The 15,238-nt window shown below is 40.5% G+C and overlaps 1 protein-coding gene across 2 annotated transcripts in view; it reads right to left on the bottom strand.

Annotated features, from left to right (window-relative positions):
* The window catches only part of LOC126473806 (coatomer subunit gamma), a 107,942-nt gene that overhangs the window by 36,740 nt on the left and 55,964 nt on the right, over positions 1 to 15,238 (bottom strand). For both annotated transcript variants that reach the window (XM_050101109.1, XM_050101118.1), the window contains exons 10-11: positions 7,558 to 7,801; positions 447 to 615 (exon numbers count right to left, since the gene is read on the bottom strand). In XM_050101109.1, the coding sequence (XP_049957066.1) occupies positions 447 to 615; positions 7,558 to 7,801 (413 nt within the window). The remainder of the gene's footprint in view (positions 1 to 446; positions 616 to 7,557; positions 7,802 to 15,238) is intronic.

The following is a 15,238-nucleotide window of genomic DNA, read 5'->3' as shown; positions in this document are numbered from 1 at the left end:
TTCCTCCTTACTCCCACCATATTGTCTCTCTCATAATGCCCTGTTGCTCGCAGCCTAGCTCCAGCTGCCAGAGATTGTGGTCATGTGTGAGTGAGTTGCATTTGCATGAGTGTGTGCGTGTGTGTATGATGTCTAATTTTGACAAAGGCCTTGTTGGCCGAAAGCTAACTGTGTGACAAGCCTTTTTGTTGTGCCTTTCTGCGACTCAGCATCTCCATCATATGGTGAGTAGCAACTATCCATTTCATCATATTGTTATAGTAAAATAGTTATCTGCAGATAACAATCAAAATTGGACTTACGTTTCATGCAAATATCACATAAAATCTTACTAGTCTGCCCAGCAGACAAAAATCTAAATAGCCCATTATAAAATATGTAAGAAATGTTACTCAACTTTCATACAATTGAAAAATGAACTGTACCACCATATTTCCTTTTATTACCTGGTAAGCCTGGTGTTATAAGCATGCCATCAGGTGCAGCACCTCCTTTAGCAGCTAGATCGTCAGCAGATGGAGTGGGAGCTAGAGGAACTGACTTCATGTCAAACGGTGAATCAGTGGGATTGAGATTATATTGATGTAAGGCACGTTCCAAGCCAGGAATTGAAACCTGTAAAAGAATGAAACACGGAAGTACCAATGTACAACTCTGTAACTTTCATCTTATTGATCAGCCATGTTTACTGCAAAAATTACATTTCTAAGTTACCTCGCTAAGCACAGTTATTTGTCTTAGTAGAGCTAGAAGCTTCCTTAGCACTATAAGTTTCTAATTTTGTATTCAGACTTCAGGATAAACTACATAATTAAAGAAACCAAAACAATTAATATATTACATAACAAGAATGACAGGATGAAAACAGCATTATCTGGACATGACAAATCAATACATTTTAACACTTTTGCTGCTGAGTGAGAGTACAAACGTCCTGCCAAATAGTTCCCCTTGTGTTTTGGGCATGCATATGTGCGCTGATTGGATTTTCCTACAGTGCTATGGACATCTGAATGCATCCTGAGCCACCTATCTTTCACTGCTACAGACATGTTACCTCCATATATCACTGAATTAAAAAAGTTTCCTTTATTTATCATACAACATTTGTTCCTCACTATGTGCTATCACTTGCAGAGAACTCCGTTTCAACATCTTAAATCATTTATGAGATATGATAATTGTTATGATCACACCATTCGCAATAGCCAAGAAAGTGAATGGGTGTGTCGCATACAACCATCCTTCACCTCTCTTCTGGGGCACACTTCCTTGATGAATCATTGTCCGTGCGGGTGGAGAGGCTTGCGTATCTGTGGGAAGCTGAGGGCTATGCTGAAGGTAGAGGACCTACTGCCGGAAAGGCCTCAGCCAATGGATCAGACTAAGAGTGTCCCACAATGTCCCATCTTCCCTATCCACTTCTAGTCCTACCCAATTCCCTGACCCGACCCAAGGTGTGATGCGGTCCGTGCTGAGTGGTGCGTTGCACATGGGAAGATGTGCTGCAAACGTAGCCTCAGGGATACTGGGCGACCTCCCTGAGCAATTAGCCTTACACCGCGCGGGGTATTCGTGGTGTGGACCTTCTAGATCCCCAAATCTCGTGGGACCAAATGGACACGATTAAAGAAAATAAAGAAAAACAAACTGAGGGGGAAAACTGAGATCTCAGATACCCAAACATCGGGGTCAGAACTGATGGAAGGCATTCCCACTACTGAATCAGGGTCTAGACCTGAGCCAGAAGTGGGAACTGTAACCAAGAAGCTAAACCAGATTAAGCAGATTAAGATCAAAGCCTTGTCTGGGGCCCAGAGGAGGAAGCTACTTGGAGAACAGAGGAAAAAGGAAGGGAAAGAATGGATTCCTAAAGACAAGTGGAAGAAATTAAAGGGACTAGAACCTAAGACCTCCAGGAAGAAACTGTCTCAGGTTGAAGGGGATATGCAGACCACTATGTCAAAGACAGGCAGTAAGCGGATAAGGGGGGAATCAAAGACTCCCTTCTCCCTGGATAAGTGAGTCTAGAAAAAAAACCGAGGCAAGAAATAGGGAAACAGACCTACAGTACTGTAGTCTTAGTTTTTAGGATGGCAGTTATCCAGGAAGGTTATCCACTGGTGGCCATCACCTCGCAGCAGGAGGAACTGGTACAGGTGGCCGTCTTTGAAAAATTGGGGGGGATGCTGGCCCAGGACCCAACTTCAGGAGGGTCTATTTAGATCATGGTGACCTCATTTTTGTCTGTGAGAGGGTGCACACGGTGGAATGGCTCAAGGACAAGTTGCTCATCATATCCCCGTGGCAAGATGCGAAGCTGCTGGTTAAGATGGCAGCGGAGCTTCTTAAGACCGCAAAGATATTATTATGGGTACCTAAGATCCTTATGGAAGTCTCTTCTAAGACTCTGTTCGGGAAAATAGGGGCCCAGAACCCAAAAATCTCGACAGAAGACTGGAGTGTGATTAACCAGAAGGTTGCTCCGGAAGGACGAACCCTGGTGGTGGAGGTCGCAGAGAAGTCCCTGAAGGCAAAGTGGGAGCAGGACCTAAATCTGCTTTTGGGGTTCTCGCAGGACACCGTCAGGGTTTTCAAGGATCTCAAAGATGGCAGCAAGATGGGGCCTCGAGGTGCTGCAGATTAATATGCAGCACAGTAAAGGGGCCTCCGCTGCCCTGAGTTGCTGCCTGGGGAGACCAAACCTTGATAAGGAATCCAGTAGAATTTGAGGAAGTAGCAGAGACAGTTACCTCTGCCATAGTGACCTCATATCAGGACAACTGCACAATCTCCAGGAAGTTCACAAATAGGGGGTGTTCCTTGGTGGAATAACAAACTGGAAATGCAAAGAAAACAGGTACGGAGACTGTTTAATATTGTGAGACATAAAGGACAATGGGCTAAATATCGTGAGCCCCTTCTTAATTACAATCTTGCAATCAGACAAGCACAGGAGGCATCCTGGAAGGCATTCTGTGAGGAAGTGGAGGGCACGGGCACAAGCCAGACTTCACAAGATTCTCACTAGAGTACTATCCAAACCAGGAGGTACGTTGAGGAAGGAGGATGGGGAATATATGAAGACAGCACATGAGACGCTGGAATTGCTCCTCAAAACTCACTTTCCTCAATATGCTCTGCTGGGCAACACAGACCAGTATGTGACCCCAGAGAGGGAACGGGTCTCAGGCACTCGAAGAGAGCACTGGGAATCAGCCAAGGAGTGTGTGAACTTCAATAAAATCCACTGGGTGGTGGGAACATTCCAACCATTCTAGTCACCTGGCCCAGATGATATTTTTCCAGCTCTCCTGCAACAGGCTGGAGGAAAGCTCATAAGAGTCCTTTGCAGGCTATTCATGTTTAGCCTAGCAGTACGAATCATTCCCAATGCTTGGAGGGCAGTGAAGGTTGTCTTCATTCCAAAGCCAGGGAGAACTCACCATACCAAGGCCAATGATATGAGACCAACCAGTCTGTCCTCCTCCATTCTCAAAATATTGGAAAAACTGGTAAATGGATACGTCGGGGAGAGGAGGCTAAGTAGGGTCCCTCTACAATCGAACCAACACGCATAGCAACCAGGTAAATCATGTGAGACGCTCTCCACCAACTTGTTGGGAAGGTGGAAAAAGCACTTCACTTCCAAGACATCGCCCTCTGCATCTTCCTTCAGTAACATGACCTTCGATTCCATGGTAAGGGCAGCAGAGGTGCATGACCTGGGGATCACTATATGTAAGTGGACCAGGGGAATGCTCAGTGGAAGGAAGGTAGAGGCTACCATGATGAACGTAAAGATGGTAATTAACACCACTAGAGGCTGCACACAATGAGGAGTTTTGTCTCCTCTACTGTGGACTCTAGTGGTGAATGACTTCATTGAGGAACTAAATTCTAGACAATGCTTCTGCTCCAGCCATTGTGGCCGAGTCTTTCTAGGCACTTCAGTCTGGAACCGCGCGACCGCTACGGTCGCAGGTTCGAATCCTGCCTCGGGCATGGGTGTGTGTGATGTCCTTAGGCTTAAGTAGTTCTAAGTTCTAAGGGACTGATGACCTCAGCTGTTAAGTCCCATAGCCCATAGTGCTCAGAGCCATTTCAACCAATGCTTCTGCCAAAAATATGCAGATGACCTTGTCATAGTAATATTTGGCAAATTCACTGACACAGTAAGGAATATGGCACAAGGAGGATTGGACATTGTGCAGTAAACAGGATCTGAGAGTTAATTCTAAGAGGACTGTTGTGGTGCCATTTACGAAGAGACACATTCAACACTCAAGTTGGAATCTAAAGCTCTTTGACGAAACTCTACCTGTGAAGGGGATAGTGAAATATCTAGGGGTAACCTTGGATGAGAAGCTAACTTGGACCCCTCACATTAAGAGCATCTGCTCCAAGGCAAAAAGTACTCTAGTGAGTACTAGAAGGGCTTGTGGCAAAAACTGGGGCCTAAGACCCAGGGGTATGCACTGGATATACACCACAGTGGTTAGACCTAGGACTTCCTATGGGGCCATAGTGTGGTAGAAGAAGGTAGAACAGCGGGTTGCTGCTAAGGAGCTTGCTAAGGTGCAGAGATTGGCCTGTTTAGCCATAACGGGCGGAATTAGTAGCACACCAAGCGCTGTAATGGAAGCTATGCTGGATATGCCTCCACCTTTGGGTCAAGATGGAGGCAGCAGCTGGGGCACAGACTTAAAACTGGCAAAAACTGGGTCTCATTTGCTTATCCAGAATCACACACTAACAAAGTAAGTGAGGTAAATATAGTAATGGCTGGGGAAATGCCTGCCGACTATATAGTAACTACCAACTGCTTCGACAAGCCTTACAACATAATGATTGGAAGTAGGGAGCAGTGGGAAAAAACAGTTTGACACCGTACAGGGGACACTGTTTGGTTCACCGATGGGTTGAAAACAGACCAAGGTGTTGAAGAAGAGGGTGTACGGGGTTCAGCCAAGACTGGAGAGCATCATCTCTCTAGGAAAACAGGCCACTGTATTCTAAGCTGAAATTACTGCAATCAGGGCATGTGTGGAGGAGAATATGCGTAGATGTTGCAATGACCGTAGCATCTACAGCTATTCAGACAGCCAAGCAGCCCTGAAATCATTGGCCACTCCTGCAACAAGATCTAACATTGTTGCAGATTGCCACAGGGCTCTGATGGAGCTAGGGGGAAGCAATAGGGTAAATCTAGTGTGGGTCCCTGGCCACTCAGGGATCTGTGGCAATGAACAAGCTGATAGACTGGCTAGTATGGGGACAACAAAAAAAATGGTTCTGAGCACTATGGGACTCAACTGCTGTGGTCATAAGTCCCCTAGAACTTAGAACTACTTAAACCTAACTAACCTAAGGACATCACACACATCCATGCCTGAGGCAGGATTCGAACCTGCGACCGTAGCGGTCGTGCGGATGGGGACAACAACTCCATTTATTAGACCGGAACCTGTCTTGACACTCACCAAGCCTATGATCAAATTAGAACTACGGAAACAGCATGTAGGATATTGGACCAAGGTCCATAAACAAAAACATGGTAAGGTAATGATGCCCAGGCCATGTTTTAAAAGAAGCTCTGTAATCCTGGGATTGAACAGGAAGGAGATCAAACTCATGACTGGACTGATGACTGGTCATGGGAATTTCAAAAACCACCTACACACAACGGGTATTGCGGAAGAGGACCATAAATGTAGGATCTGTAATGAGGGCAAAGAAACTGCATCACACCTAATCTTCGAAGGAATGGCACTGGAGAGTAAAAGATACAGAATCTTCGGGACAACTAGACCTGAAGAAATTGTGTCTAATAAAAAACTGGTAGAGGGACTCCTTACACTATTTAAGGGTACCGGTTGGCTTTACTACATATACAGGGAGTGATACCGCACAATAAACCTAGTTTTGGTGCAGGCAGTGGCGGGTCAGACCTAAGCTGTTTTAGCTTCCCTATTAAAATCAATCAACCAACCATCCTTCAGATATAAAACCCAATAAATTGAGAATGAAATGTGATATCCTTTTGCTCTCAGTTTTATATACAATTTTGATATCTTATCTACACTTTGTGGACTGCTATGTATGAGCTAAAATCAACCACATGATAAGTTTACGCAATGTGTTTTTACCTCTGTAAGATCTTCAACATTTTGTCCATGTTTTACTTCATTTGATGCAGTACAGTAACTATGGCATATAACAAAAAGAAAATCAGTCCTTTAGCAAGTGAAGATACCTAGCTGTAAGATGGCCAAAAATCAAATTTTTTCACCTAATTGTTTTTGAAAAACTGGATAAGTAAACTGGATAAGTATTTCATATCCACCAGAATACCATCTCTCAGCACAGGTACCAACCTCTGATGAACAGTACTGCCATAACAGCAGCAGCCTCAGCACAGAACGTGAAGAGCTCATTTGCAGCAGCTAAAGGGTTAACTAGGTGTTCTGAGTAGTAAGTCAGTGAATACAGGATACAATGGAGTAACCACCTAACCCACATCTCACTGAACTAGTTTCGTCTCAGTGACTGAAGATGAAAAACTACTGACAGAACAGCCACAACGACATCAAAGAAACAGCAGGCACAGAAAAGATTATTTAGCTTAACCATTAAAAAACCAAGATCATCATGATGAAGTGATAAAAAGAAAGAACTGATTACAACATCTGCTGATGATGTTCTTCAAAAAAGTTGTATCTTTCAGACTTCAGTATCTGTTATAAATGGACAGGCAGTACAGGATTTGAAAAAGGGGCAACAGAAGAGAATGTTTTCACTTATACCTTCCAAACCAGCTGCAGTGTACAGGTCACTGCTCACCACAGCACTGTTCTTCCCCACACTAATGAGAATGTGAAAGTGCAGCTTTGCATGTATGTTTTATGACCTGCATCAATCAATTATTTCCAAAACCAGTAATAAGTGAAGAGTAACTAACAATAAAACAATTTTTATGAGACACCACACAGGCAAGAAAAGGTAAGCAATAGATTGCGAAGGGTCAAATGAGTGAATTTCATCACTGTTCTTGATTGTTACCAACTATCAGGACCATAATATGAGCGAAGTAATACTAATACCATTTACACACATGATCACTATCTCTGGCCACTACTCTGGCAACAGCAAGAACAGAAAGTATCATGTGTTCACAATTAAAAAAGTCTCATCTTCAAAGTTACAAGCAAAAGACAATTTCAATAACACATTTCATTGTAATATTAGTAGAGGATTACAGCAAAAATGCAGTCTTTCATAGCCCCAGCTACGTAATTAAAATAAAAATGATTAAAAAATCCGAAGCCACAAACAGCAGTTTTCCACATTCCTTTATGAATAAACCAACATAAAAGCAATTTATCATAGAAACAGAACTGAAGTTATTAATTCCATATTCTTTACAAAGAATAGCTACAACTGAAACCCCCCTGCCCCCCCCCCCCCCACCCTCCCTCTCATGTAGAAATTTCACTGACATTTTGAGTCAAGGTAACATTGTAGTAAAAAGATGTATAAATTTATTTCATACTGTACCTGAAGGCCTTCAATGATGTACTGATTTGCCAGTGAGCGGTCTTGTTTCTCAAGAATACTGTGGTAGTATGTAGCACGATCTCGCACCTCATCATCGGAATCCATTTGACATCGAGCCAGTAAAACCTGGATGTTAGGCAATAGATCAGGGCAGGCAGCTCCAAACTGTGCCATTGCTGCAACAGCTGCTGCTCGGACCATGGCATTTTCCAATATTACACGATTATAAATAAATCTTATGTACCTAAAAGGGAATCCAAAAAATAACATGTGCATTGGAATTAAATAAAGGTTCAGAGTGGAAAAACAAATGGACAACATGGGAAAGAGACATATTTTATAATAATGTAATTAACGATTTAAGAATATTATTTCAGAAATATAACTCAGTACATTCACACACAGCACATCTACATCTTCCTACTGCCAATAAATGATTATTCTAGCCATAAAATGGGGTAAATTATTGCCATATCTTTCAGATTATAAACAATATTATGTAGAAAATTGTTGTGATCAATCACTGATAAATTGCACTAAGTGGTTAGTGTGTGCTGATGAATGTTAAAGTCAAACATATGGCTATCACAGCAAAAACTGAGCTAGTGATAATTTGCCCCAAACAACTCACGTCCTGTTAAAAAATATCATTATTGGCTTTGCGCAATCAAATATGAAAACAAGTGAATTATCACTATTAGCATAAAGCAAGGGATAACTTGTTTTTTAACACAAATTCCATGGCAGATTCATTAAAGAAGCACACTCACATTACATGCAATTTCATTCTCTTGTAAACAGTTTTACCTCTATCAAACACATTAGACAGAAGAAATTTTGGTATGAAGGGCCAGTGGTGAACTTCACTAAAGTTTTGGACAAATTAACATTGTTTTTTTCTTTTGCACTGAATCTTACCAGAGTAAACTGTTGTCATTCCGAAAGCTGCTTAAATGAATGAGCCTATTGGACATGATATGTCCTTACTTTCCTCTGACCTAAGAACTGGCACACCTTACCCCTCTGAAAGCAACCCACAGCAAGATTTAATCTGAACAATGTTGTATCCCACTGTGCTATGTGGCTGCTGGATTCTTGTCTTACAGAGTTCAACCACATATTGGAATGGAGAAGTCTCACCAATACTGATCATGAAATGGCCTTCTGACAATGTTTCTGTGAGTATGTACTAACTCAGGAAGTGAGCACAGGAAGATGGTTCTTCGAAAAGCCCAAACATTTGTTCTTTGAAAATCCCAAAGATTTGTTCTGACAATGTCACTGTCAACAAGCCATGAGTTAAACTGGTTCCTGGCATTTTGTCAGTTTTCTCTCTGTTGTTAGTGGGCGATTTGCCATCTTAACTGATGAAATGTGATTTTTTACACAATCTGAGTTTTTTGGCTTCTTCATAATAATTGTTCACAGTAATTTTTTAAATCAGTGCTTCTTCCCACTTCCTTTTGAAGACTTTTCCGAATAGTTTTGTTTACACCAATGCATCTCGATTAGAAAAATGTGGTTTAAACTATTGTAACACACGGAAGACAAGGCAGGAACTTGTGTTGAGTATACCTTACATTCTAGCAACTGCGATGGAATATAGAGGCTTTAACAACAAATAAAAATAGTGTAATCCATTTTAAAGTTGTGATAAATATTTATGTTAATAGGGCCCCTGTATTTTGTCATCTGTTGCTGATCTTTGATGTGGTGAGGAACAAAGGTAATGCATTCTGTGTAAATTCCTTTGTTCTGTGGCTGTCTCTTGAGCTCTATTTAAAACCATTGTCATATTTTTGTTTCCTTGTACTGGAAGGTTTCACTGATCATAGCTACCCGTGTAGCTTCACATTTCAGTGACGTTATCTGATGCAACCACCTGTACCATTCAGTATTTCAGTGAAGTAACCTGATGTGAGTCTTTACATGTGATCACCGCCATTGTCTTACATGTGCATAAACGTTATGTAAATTTGTCATCATCATTTTTCTGCGAAGTTTTGTGTTTTAGGAAGTAGTCAGCGATACACAGAAAGTTTCAAAGTCGTTTCTCATGCCTTTTCAGAAAATGTTGAAGATTCTGACAGCTGATGAAACTGCGTCAAAGCTGCTACAAAATGATGTTGGAAACAGTCTCTGTCTGAAGAAAGTTTGGAAAATTGAGAAGAGAACATTGAAATATGTGAGCATGACATGGATTCATATGTGGCTATATTTTCAGGTGGTGAACCTCCAAATTCAAGTGTTACTCATGAGTAAAGATGAGCAGATTAAATGGCACATGAAACAAATTAGTCACAGAGGAAGATTCAAAAGCCACACTGTCATTTTTTCTCATAAGCCAGGCACCCTATGGCAAAGTAGCAGCATCCAACTGAAATCTTTTCTCTCTATTTTGATAATACATTGATGGGTGGCACCGTTGTGTGCACTAAAAATTATATGATTAACAATTGCGCACAGTTTGACATATATTTATACACAAGATAGAGACTACGCGAAGCTGAATGCGTTTCTGTATCTCTTGCTATGCACAGGGACTTGCAATGCTTCCAATCAACATTTCAAAGTGTCTTGGGATATGGATGGAGCCAATACATTTGCAGTTATTATGCCGTATAGAAGATTCTTGTTTTTACTTTGCTGTATTCACTTCGATGACACAGACACTGGAGATGAGAGTAAAAAGACTGACAAGTCAACTGGTTTGCTTGAACATATCATATCATTGCAAGGTAAGTATTTGATGTTATGTACCACTGGAAGACATGTGTCAACTGATGAGCAACTAATTCCATTTTGAGGACAATTTTTGCTTCCAAAGTATCTGCCATAAAGCCACAGAAATACAGCATAACAGGTTTTTGCTTTGTTAGACTCCAGAACACACTATCGTATGAACTTTGAAATATATTTAAGGACACCAGTTGGAACACCCAACATGGAGCTACAGAAGAAAAGGGATCTGTTAAACACCAAGTTCAAACTATTCAAGTTGCCCACTCCACGGAACCTGTTTTTGGAGTAGGAGGAGGAGGAGGAGGAGGAGGAGGAGGAGGAGGAGGAGAATGTGAATATTTCATGTATCTCAGTAATATTGTGGCAAACAAGGGGAGTGATAATCATTATGTTCCGAATGGTGTAACCAAAGGGTTCCAGAATATTCCATTTAATATGAAGTCTTGCATGGGTTAACAGAACTTCTCTAAGAACTAAACAGACTGTATTCAAAACTTGCCTTCTACTTATCATGTCATAGCCTGGAGATCTGTGTCATAACCAACATCACTTAAGTCAACTGCAGACTTGTGAAATGAAATTCCTCAAGTTCTCTCTACAAACTACAAGGAGAGGAAACATAAAAAATGAACACATAAAGAGAGACCTGCAAGTGGAAGTGATCATAGAGATGTACAGTGTAAATGAAGTGCTTTGGCCATGTGAAATGGATGCAACCTAAAACTTCCCTGGCAATATTTGGAAAGGAAATGCCATCACGAAAACCAGTTTGAGGACCAACAAAGAGGCAGCTGGGTCAAATTTGAAGACGATCTTGAAAGAAAGGGAAAAATGTGAGATGCTGTGAAGAAGAAAATCCATCAATGGGGGCAAATCATTTGTAAACATTCTGCTGGAAGGACTCAAAAAATATCCTACCTAGCTAACTGGAAGGACCCCATGGTGGTGATGGTGATAAAAAAAAGATGCCAACGCTCACAAGGAGAGGCGACCAGCGATGGGATCAACTTTTTGAAACAATCTAGACAGTGATGTAGGTTAGGGTCCAAGGAATCACACCCTGCAGCCACTCACCCTAGTGGGCCCTCATTTGTGAGAAATCAAAGAGAGAAATTTCAAAATTACGTGTGATGCTATATAGCTTTAAAAATGGTAGTTAAATTTACAAACTGGTTCCGCAGTGTAATGGTTAAGGTACTGACTTTGCATGCAAGAGACTGAGTAGAATGTAGTTGGGTTCTTTGAATTTTTTTATTTTTTTTATATTTATTAAAATAATTCTGATCATTATTGGTTTAAATGTAACTTTTTTCATATTCTTTTGTCAAGTCATATTACTCCTCATAGTGTAGCGATTCAATTTCTGTGTAAATTCTAGAACCACTCAGCCTTCTACCGTCTCGAACACACGATATTCTAGATACGAGTGTGGGATAGTCAAATCCTACCTACTGCATGTCACACGTTTGTGTGTGCAGGTTTAAAGTCAGATGCGAGAAGAACGTAGACACGGCGGTCGAACGCCACCGACAAGTACTTGTCGGGCAATCCATAGATGTTTTAGAGGAAGAACCATGGAGTTTTATGCAGCGCTGTACCTGTTGTGTCATTGACTATTGTTATGTGAAAGAAGAACAGTTGAAAAAGTAATCTTGTAAACTCTAAATCCAGCCTTGTTAGAGGCAAGACCTATTTTATGATTCATGTGAAGTAGAGTCATGGTTATTAAGCCAACTCTTTCATAAATGTACTTAAATTTGTTTCTAATGTTGGATGGAGCGAGTGACTTATTGGAAGTCGTATATGTATGTGGAAAGTGATAATTTTATTCTATATGAAGTTGAAATATACCGTTGGTTGATGAAAAGCAAAGTTCACATATCTACTTATTTCACAAGTAGAGAGAGAGGCTTAAATATTCCCGTACCTAGCATCATTCTATGGAGATGAAGGCAAGAGTGTTTTCCAGTAGCCAGCTAGCCAGCAAACAAGATCGGCTGTGAATCTCAAGTAAGTAACCTCGTATAAAAGGAGTGGGAAGGTTGTACGTCATTTTCTCGCTTTAAATCGCTGTCAAAACCATTAGAACATGGCGACCTGTGTGAAAGGACCCGAGAAAATGGGTAATTTAAGTAAAAAACTAGATAAGAAGTTGTTACATGTTGCCCTAACAACCAAACATAACACGACAAGGAATTTACTCTAAGACATTGGAATACATTCAAGTATCCAATGAAGCAAAATTTTAATGAAAAATAGTGAAGACATGGAAAATTCACAACTATAAAACAGCAAATAAGATTTTGATGCATTTGTCTAAGAAGAAATATGCGTAAAGCACTTCAAGCAAGAAGATCCAGTGTGGGGGGTATATCGCTCTCACACAAATTGCAGGGACTCAGACGTGGAAACCAACCTACATCCGACGCCGCCGGCACCAGCCGCTGTTCACCAGTGCTGACCTGCCTCTACATCCACACACCTACGCAACAAGACTTCTACACCGGGTGAGCATGAAACAAAACTTCATTACTTTAGTACCAAGTGGTACATACTGTTGAGTGAACTTTTTTGGTTTAATTGTAGTATTTAAAATTAGTTTTGGGGCTAAAGCATATAAAAGCATGGACAATATACATCAAATTGAGGACACTCATGAACCAGCTATGGCTATGAGAGTTAGCAAAGAAACACCTGACTGGGCTGAGTTGGTAAATTTAATCAAAGCTCAGAGTGTGACTCTAAGTTTGGTACATTCTCAATTAAATGCTCTGAGTCTTAAGTTAAACTCATTAGATTCATAATTAAATACCCAGAGTGCAGTTTTGAATGCCCAGAGTGATACTCCGAATAATCAAGTGACAAATCTAGGTTTGCTAAATGCCAAAGTCGACTCGCAAAGCAAAGAAATAGTAATCTATGCGAAGGCATGGGTGCTCTTAAGACTGAATTTGATGCCTTAAATAGTAGCGTAGAGAATTTAAAAATAGATTTAAAGAATGAATTGACTAATTCCTTGACCATTCATGTAAATCAAATGTTTACTGACCTTAGTCAGAAAAAGAATGACAATTTCCAAGATATATCAAAAAAGTTAGAATTTAACATTGAGGACAGATGTAATAATGTGGAATCCGAAATTAATGAAAAGTTAGGATCCTTTGAAAATGTGTGCAATGTTAAGTTTAATGCTGTAAAGCAGGACTGAATACTTCGAAAGAGAGTGTAGATAAGAATAATGAATTAATACCGATTATTCATACGCAAATTACAGGTGTCAGTACACGAGTAGATAATGTAGAAAGAAATTTCAAAGAGAAAATAACGAACTCTGATATCATAAATGGAAGTAGTTTGGAGGAACAATTTGAAGAAATTTTAGATCGAAAAGTTAATGAGAGAATAGCACCCGGGAATGTGTCACCTATTCCTTCTTCCGAACTTAATGATACCAGGAAGGGTACAGAAGACCTATGAAGAAATTTAAGTGTATTCAAGAGAAGTAGGAAAAAGGGTAACTTCACCTAATGTGGTATTAACTTATGAAGCTGTGACTCATTTACAATGGGGAGCTAATTCAGGGTTATCTAGACAATTCCCTAAATTTAAGCTGGACGGAGATGTAAATCTGATCGATTTATTAAAAAGATTTAACCAAGCATTACCAAAAAATTCGGAAGAATCTAAGAATATCGAATTTGCTGTGGGGTACCTTCTAGGGGAAGCCTCAGAATGGGGCACAGTAAACATCGAGACGTTTTCATCTTGGGAAAACTTTCAAAATAAATTTAAAGAGAAATACTGGTCTGCCAGTGCTCAAGAAAACTTGATATCAGATCTATGGGACCCAAAATATTACAATAATACTTGGGGTACTATGAGGAAATATTTTAATTGGCATTTAACATGAGCAAAGTATTTAGATAAGCCAGTGGAAGAAGAAGGGTTAGTACGTATTTTAATTAGACGACTGCCTATCTATGCGAGAAAAGACATCTTATGTTGTGGTTGGAAAACAGCAGAAGAGTAGTTGTTGGTTGGTTGTTTGGGGAAGGAGACCAGACAGCGTGGTCATTGGTCTCACCGGATTAGGGAAGGATGGGGAAGGAAGTCGGCCGTGTCCTTTCAGTGGAGTGATTTAGGGAAATCACGGAAAACCTAAATCAGGATGGCCGGACGTGGGATTGAACTGTCGTCCTCCCGAATGCGAGTTCAGTGTCCATCCACTGCGCCACCTCGCTCGGTCCGAGTTGTTGTCTTTTGTTGATGCACCTGATGCACTAAATAAGGACCTTAATGAAACTTTACACTAAAGCGAAAGTTCGAACTACAAAAAGAATAGCGGAAATAATTTTAAAAGGCACGTGGCAAACTTAGCAAAAGTACATTGGTACAATAAGAAAAGTTGTAACAATAATTATAAAAATAAACATCCACATTCAAATTTAAATCCAGTAACTTCTCAACAATCTGTACCAAGTAACCTAAAAACACAAAATGGGAATGACATACCTTGTTACGGTAACCAACTCATACTTAGTAGTAATGAAAAAAACGTTGTTCGAGCTGGATTCAGGGCAGGGGCCCAGATCGTAGAGATACATTAGAAGGCCTTATTCCATGTAAGTATGTTAATTTTACATACAAAATATCCACAAAGGAATGGTTTCTGTTTGAAGAACCAAGCTTAGACACTAATAACCCACTGCCTGTAACAGCAGGGACAGTGGAAACTTCAGAGGTTAACATATTTACAGATTCGGAAAGTGAGGTATCATTCATCTCAAACGCATTTTTTAACTCACTGCAGAATAAATAGCACTTAACATTATTGCCAGTGACTGGAGTATACATAATTAGGATAACGGGAACAAAAAGTAAACTTGTAAAATATTAAACTCCGGTGAACTGCAGTACTGGAAACATTATTTTGTCAAAC

The sequence above is a fragment of the Schistocerca serialis genome, chromosome 1 (genome assembly GCF_023864345.2).
Source record: "Schistocerca serialis cubense isolate TAMUIC-IGC-003099 chromosome 1, iqSchSeri2.2, whole genome shotgun sequence".
NCBI classification, from domain to species: Eukaryota; Metazoa; Arthropoda; class Insecta; order Orthoptera; family Acrididae; genus Schistocerca; species Schistocerca serialis.
This window is presented reverse-complemented; position numbering and strand designations above follow the sequence as displayed.